At 45.8% G+C, this 11,822-nt stretch overlaps 1 protein-coding gene across 1 annotated transcript; it reads left to right on the top strand.

The window, feature by feature from the left end:
• Positions 1 to 538: 538 nt before the first annotated feature.
• On the top strand, positions 539 to 7,772 carry adamts1 (ADAM metallopeptidase with thrombospondin type 1 motif, 1). Its single transcript, XM_084713595.1, has 8 exons — positions 539 to 1,521; positions 2,853 to 3,193; positions 3,433 to 3,565; positions 3,671 to 4,128; positions 4,246 to 4,432; positions 4,589 to 4,767; positions 5,049 to 5,224; positions 5,369 to 7,772. Exons 1-8 carry the CDS (start codon positions 906 to 908, stop codon positions 6,108 to 6,110), a joined length of 2,832 nt encoding a protein of 943 aa, XP_084569721.1. The 5' UTR covers positions 539 to 905; the 3' UTR covers positions 6,111 to 7,772.
• The last annotated feature ends 4,050 nt before the right edge of the window (positions 7,773 to 11,822 follow it).

An 11,822-nucleotide genomic window follows, 5' to 3' on the forward strand; every position in this document is an offset into this window, starting at 1 on the left:
TCTCTGCTCCCTCTCCCCGGGGAGCGGAGCTGCGGAACCCGGGCCACGGCGCACCACAGCCGGCTTGGCACGGCGGGGAGGTTAGTGGGGCTCCCGGAGCTGGTTACCGTCCCGGACCTGCTGCCATCTGCCTTCTCCTGTTGCACTGACACTGAAACACTGCTCCACACTAACCACAAGTTTGGTTTTTATTTTGGCCACTCAGATCATAAATATATACAGTAATATGGTGCATTTAAGGCCCTTTGGATAAATGTTTGTTTTAGATTATATGACATATTAATAAAACAGATTCCGTGACGGTATTAGTGTGTTATGGGTGTATATGTTCATCTTTGTGACAGACAATCAGAGTCAGAAGCAAAAACTGTCCCCCTGCCCAAATCTTTCTCTCCTCCACAGTGATTGATTATTATGGAAACGCTCCAAGTTGCTGGTGCGTTTTCCTTGCGCACGGGATTTGGCCCCTCTCACATCAAAGGGCCCTCAGGAAAGGGGTGGTCCCGAAGCAGGGGCATATAAAGGAGGGACCGGCTCAGTTCTGACTGCAAGGCAAAGAGCAGAGAACAGAGTAAACGGGCCAGCAGAGGAAAAAGCTGCCCCCACTGACTCAAAGAAACTGAGACATCTGCTGAGTTCTGGAGAGAAACAGACCTGTTGGAATTTTACTTTTTATTTCCATTTCATGAAATTACTTTTTTTGCAACAAGTCAGACCTGCACATAACTTTAAATGCACTGGATTTGATCCTCCTTTTTTAGATTTTTATGCGTGTGCGTAATTTGGGGGACAGTTTTGTGGAAGTTCAAAGACTTTGGGTGTGTAGCTTGTAGTGGAAAACCTTTTAAAGGATTTACTTGAGACTTTATTATCAATTTTATTCGCACCTGTCGGATTTCAGCTCCATGATGTTGTTTTTACGCGTTTCCATTGGTCTAATCGCCGCTCTGTGCGTCAGCGCCTGGGAGGAGAGCACCGTGGTGCCCGTCAGATTAGACCTTTCGGCCCGGTCGGAGAGCGACGCCGAACCGTGGCGGACTCTCTCCGCGGAGGAGAAGGAGAAAGAGGCGGAGATGAGGGAGTACCGCTTGGACGTATTTGGCAAGGAGCTCGTCCTGCAGCTCGAGCCTGACCAGACCTTCCTGGCGCCGGGGTTTGTCTTCCACATTGTGGGGACTCCCGAGCCGACACAGGAGCCCAAGAGCGCCGGAGCCGAGCCGGGTTGTTTCTACTCGGGCACGGTGAACGGAGACAAACACTCCGCCGCTGCCCTCAACCTGTGCCACGGGCTCAGGGGCGGATTCTACTTCCAGGGTGAAGAGTATTTTATCCAGCCCCTCAACTCCACCGACTTCCTCGGAACCGAGGAGGAGGAGGTCCACATGATCCGCCGGAGAGGTCGGGCAGTTCTGGCTGAGGAGGGGAGCTCCAAATGCGGGGTCAACGAGGACGAGGAGAGGGTGCCAAAGAATCTGGAGAAAGAAGCCAGGAGCCACGGAGCCGCTAACACAGAGCAAACAGGTGAGGCTGCAGGAAGACGGTGCGCATTTTACGCACGATTGCTCATTTTACGCACGATTATTCATCTTACACTAGCTTAAATCAGGGGATCCCAAACTTTTTTATGTCAAAGAATCCCACAGTAGATGCACATTAGACCACAGAACCCCAGTTTTAGAGGATTTTGTCTCCCTGAGTCATCTTTAGATTTGAAATAAAAAAGAATCTTCATAGTCAATCGATTATCAAACTAGGATAACTATAAATTAAAGTAAATCAACACTTCCTCCACAAAAAAAGGTAAAAGTTAGAATGTTCTGTTCTTTTACCAGGGTCCCCCTCAACACACCCAAGGACCCTTATTGGCCTGTAGACCACAGCTTGGAAACCACTGTTTTAAACTGCCACACCAAGGAAACACATATTTTTTTTTATTTACACTACAGATTATCTACAGCTGAATTCAAATAAGTAAATGACTTCTCATTTTCAACTTAAAAACATAACTTAAGTTAAATAATTAGTTAAAAATTATCTAGAAGTCTTTTGAAGTTTAATTTGACAAGTTGAGTGAACTCACAGCAGTGCATTTATTTAACTCATTTCAGATGAGATTCAAGTGGTCTGAAAATAAAATAAAAACTGGACATTTTGAGCTGAATTAACTTGAGATCAATAAAACATATATATTTATGTTAATAGGAAAAGATAGGTTGATGTCACTTAATTCCTGTATGTATATAAGTCACTGAATACACTGCAGTCAGCTGAAGTTGAGCATGTGCCAGTGGACTCAGCTACCTTTTTGACAGTGCTGTCTAAGCACTGCCAGAGATGAGGAAGGGAAGGGAGGGGGAAAGAGGCGGAGGTGGAGTAGTGACGGAGGAAGGGGAGGGGGAGCAGCGGGGTTGGGACCAGCCAGAGCCCGGCAGTGCTGAGACGTGTAAACTCGTCTCCTGGTACAAGTCGCACCGGCAGACATTTTTCCCCCTGAGAAAGGATTTTCTCCCTTCGCCCTTTTTCTCACTCGCATAATTTTTCCACCCAGAGAAGGTCAGTGCAGGAATGCTGGACTCTGAGGAGGAGGAGCCGCCGGTGGTGTGACGCTGAGTCACAGCCAGGCTCCTCCAGGCACATCCGGAGCTCTCTTTGGAGCCTCTATCCCCCCTGAAAAAACACCAGCCTTTGTAGAACAGTAGCACAGTTCTGCAGTGTGCAGAGTGCTCCAGACAAACTGGATCATTTCTGTCAAAAATAACAAATGTGTCAAATGTTAGAGGGCAGTAAAATCAGGACCGAAACCTGACCTGTGAACCTAGTTTTGGTCTGACCTCTCTCTTCTCTCCCCTCAGCTCACCACAGGACCAGGCGTTTTGTTTCCACCCCTCGCTACCTGGAGATCATGATCGTGGCCGACCAATCTATGGCGGAGTTCCACGGTGCTGGGCTCAAACCCTACCTCCTCACCATCATGGCAGTGGCATCCCGCCTCTACCGCCACCCCAGCATCCACAACTCCATCAGCCTGGCAGTGGTAAAGCTGCTGGTGGTGTACGAGGAGGAGAGAGGCCCTCAGGTGTCATCCAACGCTGCCATGACCCTTCGCAACTTCTGCCAGTGGCAGCGGCAGCACAACCCGGCGAGTGACCGCCACCCTGAGCATTATGACACCGCCGTGCTCTTCACCAGGACGGTAAGTCGGAGTAGAAGGAGAGGATAGAGAGTGGATCAGAGATAGAAAAACAAGTAGCCACATTAACTATTCCACCCCTGGTGCAAATATCAATAACCAAATAGAACAACTTGACTTGCATGTTCTGTAAAAAGTATTTATAATATAAAAGCTGAAATCAATAGACTGATTTAGCTGTGCTAGGCTATGTATCTGACTCTAATTCAAGCATTATGTTTGTTCTCTCTCTGCCTGTGCAGGATTTGTGTGGTGCCCACTCTTGTGACACTCTGGGCATGGCTGATGTTGGCACAGTGTGCGACCCTGACAGAAGCTGCTCAATTATTGAGGATGATGGGCTGCAAGCAGCATTTACTGTGGCACACGAACTGGGTAGGTAGAAGAAAATTCATGTTGTTGTGTGCGAAAAACCTTATAACTGTATCTAATCACATATAGAGGTACTCAAAGTTCTTGTCTTCCATCTCTGCCCTGCAGGCCATGTCTTCAACATGCCTCATGATGATGCCCAGCTGTGCTCCGGGGTCAACGGTGCCCACTGGGGCTCCCACATGATGGCCTCAACCTTGTCCAACCTGGACCAGCAGCAGCCGTGGTCCCCCTGCTCCGCCCTTATGGTCACCACCTTCCTGGACAACGGCCACGGTCAGTGCCTGCTGGATAAGCCGGTCAAACCTCAGCCGCTGCCCCAACCCCTGCCCGGGACGGTCTACGATGCCGACCATCAGTGTCGATTGACCTTTGGTGAAGACTCCCAGCACTGCCCTGATCTGAGTACCACATGCGCAGCTCTGTGGTGCACCGTGACTACATCCAACGGTTTGCTGGTGTGCCAGACGAAGAACTTCCCCTGGGCTGATGGAACGCCATGTGGGCATGACAGCTACTGTGTGGCTGGACAGTGCCTCACTAAGAGCCAGGCCGCCAAACACCAGGTAGGGACAAGACCCAACCTAATTACACTTATAAATAGCCAAAAAACCTGCCCTGAATCAATCAGTGAACTCCAACCCCTTTCAGAATTGTAACAGTCATGTCCCTGGTTCTTTCAGACACCTGTCAATGGTGGCTGGGGAGTGTGGGGTCCCTGGGGCGACTGCTCTCGTACCTGCGGCGGAGGGGTGCAGTATTCATTCCGCTCCTGTGACAACCCTTTGCCCAAGAACGGGGGCAAATACTGTGAGGGCAAGAGGATCCAGTACCGTTCCTGTAACACTGAGACCTGCCCTGATACGAACGGTAAGAGATTTTCATGTTTCCAAAGCAATAAGTCCTTTAGCCTGAATGTAGAAGTCACATTTTGATGCACCTTGGCTTGCACATGGGTGTGAAAGTTAGCAAGGCTTGTCAGGCTGAACAAGCAGTAAATCTGACCTCTCTGTGTCTCTTTCTCAGGCCTGTCATTCCGTGAGGAACAGTGCCTGGCCCACAACGACATGTCAGCCCAAGTGTCGCTGGGTTCAGGCGAAGGTGTTGAGTGGGTGCCCAAGTATGCTGGAGTTTCACCCAAAGACCGCTGCAAGCTGGTGTGCCGGGCCAAGGGGACTGGATACTTCTTTGTCCTCAAATCCAAGGTGAGAGTTGCTAGATGCTAGATTGTATTTATAAATTCTTTTGTTATTTTGTTTCAGAATGGTGTTACAACTTTCTCAGGGTCTTAGCTTATCTCACAAAAGTCCTCCTACTTGTGCAGCTATGCAAATTAAAGCATCATCTATTGTAATTTCTCTCAGCCCCAGGCTACTGTTTTGCTGGAGAAAATACTTACTTTTTTACCTTTTGACTTAGACTCTTATATAACAGTTTTACGAGACAGCACTCTGAAATTCCATTTGTGTCTCTTTGCTGCCCCCAGGTGGCTGATGGCACGCCCTGCAGCCCAGACTCCACCACAGTATGTGTTCAAGGCCAGTGTGTCAAGGCTGGGTGTGATCGTATCATCGGTTCTAACCGGCGCTTTGATAAGTGTGGCGTGTGTGGCGGAGATGGCTCCACCTGCAAGAAAGTGTCTGGCTCTCTGGAGCGTGCAAGGTAAACATCTAACATCCATTTATGTCTTATACCTATACACTAATATAAACAAACAATATATGTGTTTTATATTATACACTGAAACTTCATTGCATGTATATCAAAATAATATCTGAGTTTAACCTCTGTCTATTTGTGTTCCAGGCCTGGTTACCAGGATGTTGTCACTATCCCTGCTGGTGCTACTCATGTGGATGTCAAGCAACGTGCCCCTGGTAACGGTCGTCATGATAACAGCTACTTGGCAGTGCGTCGCCAGGATGGAACCTATCTGTTAAATGGTGATTACAAGCTGATGACCATGGAGACCGACATCCCCTTGCGAGGGGCGCTGTTGCGATACAGTGGGTCTTCTGCCACCCTGGAGCGCATCCGGAGTTTCTCCCCACTCCCTGAGCCCCTCACCATCCAGGTCCTGTCTGTGGGGGAAGCCCCAAGGCCCCGGGTGAAGTACAGCTACTTTGCACCAAGACCCAACAATGCTGGTTCATCGGCCAACAACAATGGAGGCCGCCGGCAGTCCATCAATGCCATCCGAGAAGTGGGTGGCGCTGAGTGGACCCTGAGGGAGTGGGGTCCATGCTCCCAGACCTGTGGTGGAGGTACGCAGCAGAGAGAGGTGGTGTGTCTGGATCCCCAGGGTCGTCCCTCCAGAGATTGCCCAGAGGAGCTGCGTCCCTTGGCCTCACGGTCCTGCGCCACCCAGGCCTGTCCCTCCTGGCTTCTCGGTGAATGGTCAGCATGCTCTAAGACCTGCGGCCGAGGCTTCCGCAAACGCCAGCTGCGCTGCGTCGGCCATGATGGGCGCACACTAACCCATGACAGCTGTGACCCCAAAGACCGGCCACGACCCTTACTGGAACTGTGCAATCAGGGTGTCTGTTAAGGACTGCTTCCACAATCTAACCTCCTTCCATACAACCAGCTTTCAGAAAGACATCAGATAAAGACTCTGATCCTCACTGCCTCCTTTTTCTCACGGACACATAAAGAGGCAGGTGAATGTTTACATCCAGAGCAAGACACATGTCAATGGGTCCACAGTGACTGCGACTGTAACAGCCAGTTTTTACCCATTTCCTCCATCCATTTCGAGGCCGGATGTTGGTCCACAGTGGCGCTGCCACCTAGTTGCAGCAATAAAGACTAGTTACAGCTTGCTGCCTGTCTGGCCTCAGTGCAGCAGCAGTGGCACATTTTGCCTCCCATTAGGGGAAGAAAGCATGGACATTCCTAGGGTTGGGTACCGAAAGCTGATGCTAATATAGGACCGTTTCCTATACAACCAGTAACTACCAGACAGAATCACAACACAGGTTTTGGAGCCACTTAAATGCCCAAATTGTCAGGTGAAAGTAGTTTCCATCTGGTGCAAACATTACAGGCAACAGAAGCATCATCCTAAGTACCATTGCCAGTTATCATTACAGCAGCACTCTCACTACATGGCTCTGGCAGCAGGTAGCCTACTGTTAGCTAGTAGCTACCATAAACACAGTTAAAATGCCAACTTAACTGTCTAAAGTGTGGCTGTATTTCACTTGAAATGAATACTATTCATTTTCAAGTTCAATTGGCAATGAAAAAAAACATTCTTTAATGTGCTTCTTTGAGTTAAATGATCCGTTTAGGCACCGGTACTGCTTTTAAAGTACAATTTTAGCACCAGTATCAGAAAAAAAAAACCCGCTACCCAACCCTAGACATTCCTGATTTCCTAAAGGAGCATGCTGCTTACAGTGCCAATGTCATACTTGTTTGTGCGTGTGTGAGAGTATGAGATGGTGTGTGTGTGTGTGTGTGTGTGTGTGTGTGTGTGTTTGTCAAATTTTTAATGCTTGTATATGATGTTTGTCCAAGCTGGGCTGGACGGACACATAAGGGTTGGGGTGGGGGAGGTTATTGCAGAGTATATTGAAAAAAAATGAAAGAGAATAGCTCATATTCTACTTGCTCACCCCATCAGGTATGGAAAATAAGATAGCTAATAGTCATAGTGTTTATGTTCAACCTTGCCAGTTTATTTATCACAGACCTGTAGCACTTCATCTTTGTTTTTTTGTTTTTTTTTTGCCAGCGGCACATTGTAACACCCAGTTGTCTCTAAATGCCTCAGTACACAGTACTTTAACCTTTAGCCATATCTTGCCCTCGTCTACACAGCCTTCAATGAGGGAACTCTTCAAAGACCAAAGAGGAGTGTGAGAGCATGTGTGTGTGTGTGTGTGTGTGTGTGTGTGTGTGTGTGTGTGTGTGTGTATGTGGAGACCTAAAGAGGGACTTGTCTCCTGCTACTACTTCATAAGTAAGTCTCTCCTGCCTTCTGCGAAGGTTTTTTTTCTATCAAGTCTTTTCCTTTTTGTACAGAATATCCAAACATTATTTATTTTTGTACAGCCTGTTAAATATAATCATGTGGCTTTTTTAATATTATTTTTTATTTGTTATTGAGATCACAGAAGGGAGTAGAATATATAGAGTATTTATACAATGTTATATATATATATGGTCCTAGGTTCATGAATAAAGTATCACATTGACTTGTGCAGCTGATGTCTCCAGAGTGGTTTGTCTGTTTCACGTGAGGGTCACTGATTTACATCACATTTACACACTTGGAGAAAAGGTGAAGGGGACTTTGTTGTGTCTTGATAAGTATTTCTACATTTCTGGATTTGCTGTCACACATAAGCATGTATTCCAATGCAGAAGCTCAGGAGAAACAAATGCACATATCATGTTTGTCTTTTTATACTTGTGAGGATCCTCATTGCAAAATGAATTCCCTTTTCCCCACCCCTAACTGTTAACCATCACCTAAACCATAAAACTAACAATGTAGAAAATTCCTCACTGCAATGGTTTAAAACTGGGACTGGTCCTCTTTAAGATAGTAATACAAGCCGCCAAACACACAAACACAAAATCTATCATGGACTCTGGTGATGTTTCTTTTAAACTTTAGCTTTAGAGGGTGCTGTTGGACACTCTTAACACTTTACATGGATTTGGAACGATATGCTGCACCTACCCAGAATCTGAATGCTTTTGTTGTAATTCGGGTTTTGTCCACCAGATAGAGGTATTTCAGCACGTCATTCAATTTGCATCCTCAATCCCTCCACAATCTCAACAGATCAGACTGATCATATCTGCTAGAGGGAAAAACTGAACTTATGTGCTCCCAAAAATCTTTTTTAGGGACCTCTTTGGTGAGGGGGTATGGAGTTGTTGCCTATTTTGCCAGGTTTTTAATCCAGCATGAGGCTAAAATGACTTTTAAGGCTACCAGATGGCCTCCTAATATGTCTGTCAGCCTATATATTAATTTCAAATTAAATTTAATGTTTCATCTACTAGAACGTGCGTCACAGGCGGCGTCTAAGTGCTCGGCGCCTTTTCCTTTAATTTGGCCGGTGTCTAGCCCCCGTGTCCCCAGGCTAGCTTTGGATGCTGAATCCAAAAATGAAAAGTCTCTGAGGAAATAGAGAACTTTAATAGTTGTGGCTCCAGACAGATTGTCAAGTTACAGGTTGGAAAAGAAAGATGCATCACCAGGGGAAAGTCTTGAGAGAAAAATTATACTGGGACGCTGATAAAAGCTGAATTGAACGCTGTTGATCTCAACTTTTTAGCGAAGTACATGGACGTCAAACTGGATCAATCAGAGAACTGCCAATCAAAGTTCTCTGTGGTCAGACGTCTCCCCTGAACTCTCCGAACCCCACCTGGGACCAGATCAGAAAATACCTCAGCACTTCCACTAAAAGCGGAAGCCTGCATCGCCTCTTTCGCTTCCGGTTGGGCCCTGAGGAAGAAGATCTCCCGCCCCGTCGTCTCCCACCGCTGCACAAAGGAAATCATTATCCTGTAATTATGGTTGGTTAAGAAGAAGATTGGCCATCTCTGTAATCTGTGTAATAGCTTAATGTGTCACCAAACTCTAAACAACTGCTGTAGGCGAGGATGTATGCTGCGTGTTTTTCTTTTTTCCCCGATTTCAAAACTGACAAAGAAAAAAAAGAAGCGCACAATTGGGGAGGGAAGTGTCATCATTTGTATGTACGCCTCTAAAGAAACGTGTGTTTTTACCTGCTTGTTTTTTTTTTTCTTGTCTCAGCGTCATTACAGCTCAAAAAGAAACATCTGGAAGGCATTATGAATCATCGCTGCTCAATGTGGGTGGCATTTCCGACTCTAAATTATCTTCCTCCTTTTGCCACCCTCGGTTGCCCATAAAAGTTTGTTTAATTTAAATTATGGCAAAGTTTTCAAACTCCGAAAGAAAAATCTAAACCTATTATGGCCCAGAGCTTCGGTGTGTTTGTGCATCATTTAGTGACAAAATCTCCTGATTACGTCATATTAGGGAAATCAACTTTAAAGATAATTCACATGTGCAATCAGGATTGTAGTCTGCGAAGTGTTTGCGTTGCTGCTGTCCGCCGGTTGCTACTGATCTCACCTAAAAAACAAATATGGTTGCAAAATATAACACCACTTTCGGATGGTGAACTTTTACGGCTGCTACCAGGGGCCTTTTCAGAGCTATAATTTAGCCTTTTAATTATGAGGTTTATGACTGTTGTTAAGTCTCAACAAGTTAGCACAAGTGGCGTTTTTGATCCCAGCACAGAAGGAGGTGTGTGTGTGTGTGGGGGGGGGGGGGTCTGCCGCTGCCCCTTTTTGTCTTTAGGTTCAGCGTGAAACCAGCTGTTTTTCTCCTCACATGCTGCTCTTCATCATGGATCCTGCACTGACTCTGTCTCCCCCTCAGACCGGTGCAGGGTGACACCCTCTGGGCAACAACAAGCCACTGTGCCCTCATTAATTTAATTTTAACTGCCAAGGACGGATAATTAGACAACAGGTCCCCGGGCACTGACATGTTTAAGGCCCCCCAACATATGGAAGCAAGACACCAAGACTGATAAACATGTCATTGTCATTTTGTGTATTTTTATCATCATTCTGCAAGTATTTGGTAATTTTGGGCCTGTTTGTGGTTATTTTGCATCTTTTTGTGGTCTATTGTGTCTCTTTGTTGTTGTTTTGTGTGCCTTTGTAGTCATTTTATGTCTCTTCATAGTCATTTTAAATGTTTTTGTGGTAACTTTGTGTCTCTTCATCATCATTTGGCATGAGTATTTGGTAATTTTGTGTCAGTTTGCGATTATTTTGCATGTTTTGTGTGTCATTTCATGCCTTTTGAGGTGTTTTAATGTCTGTGTGTGGCTGTTTCATGTCTTCTTGTGGTCATTTTGTCTCATTTTGGTCATTTTACACCTTTGTAGTCATTTTGTACCTCTTTGTGGTCATTCTGTGCCTCTTTGTAGTAGTTTTGCATCTCTGTGGTTGTGTTTGACTTTGTTTTGTGTCATATTGTGATAATTTTCTGAATCTTTGTGGTCATTGTATGCCTTTTCGTGGTTATTTTGTGTCTCTTTTGGGTCATTTTGCACCTCCTTGTCATCGTTTTATGCTTTTTTGTGGCCATTCTGTCTTGTTGTAGCCATTTTCCTTCATTATATATTAGTATTTGGTCATTTCTGGTGTGTTTGTGGTTATCTTGCATCTTTTTGTGGTCTTTTGTATGTATTTGTTATTGTTTTGTGTCTCACTGTGGTCTTTTTTGTATCTCTTTGTGGTTGTTTATGCCTTTTTGGCGTTGTTTTGTGTCTTTTTGTGGTTGTTTAATCCTTTTTGTGGTTGTTTATGCCTTTTTGGGGTTGTTTTGTGTCTTTCTGGGGTTGTTTATTCCTTTTTGTGGTTGTTTACGCCTTTTTGGCGTTGTTTTGTGCTTCTTTGGATGTGTTTGGCAATTTTGCATCTTTGTTGTCGTTTTACATCCTTTTGTGGTCACTTTGTGTTTATTTCAGTGACATTCTGCAGGTGAAACACAGCGCCCGCCTGATCCCTCAGTTAGTTTTAATGAGATGAAGTTTTCGGGTTCCTCCATCTCTGACATAACGGCCCCGGGACACATTTTTAAACAAAACGTTCGTGCTGTTTTGGTGTCTGAAAATAGTCCCGCGTCTCTCGTAGCGCGGTGTCACACAGGTGTGAAGCGTCACGCTGCGCGGCCTCGGGTCATTACGGTCCGATTCCTCTTTCATCTCAAAACGGGTCGTGATGAAGTGACGGCAGCTTGTCAGCGAATCTGTCAGGCTGACGTGAGCGCACACGTGCACGCGCGCACATACGCACAAACCCACGCGCACACTTTTTTTCCCCCCCTCTTGCTGCGTCAAGTTTAACAGACCTAACAAAACGAGAACAGGAAGTGTGGTAATTTTGCCTTCAAAATAAAAGCACAGACGCGACATTAGATATGGTAGATAGGTGATTATCTTGAATTATTGGCATTTTATGAATATTAACATAAATTTACAGTATTCGGAACACTGTTAAGGGAAGAAAGGGAACGAAAATTGTGTACATGTATGTCATATTTGTTGTCATTTTTTATTTTGAAAATGTAGACCGGAAGTCTTTGTTCCATGATGGCTGCTGACTTCATGCTGCGCTCTTTCTCTCCTCGGCGTAAACTCAACAGGGTAATTTGAGCAAACTGGAGGGGGAGACAGCGGGGGAGGAG

Source organism: Lutjanus erythropterus, chromosome 24 (assembly GCF_056507025.1).
Source record: "Lutjanus erythropterus isolate fLutEry1 chromosome 24, fLutEry1.hap2, whole genome shotgun sequence".
In the NCBI taxonomy this organism is placed as follows: domain Eukaryota; kingdom Metazoa; phylum Chordata; class Actinopteri; order Lutjaniformes; family Lutjanidae; genus Lutjanus; species Lutjanus erythropterus.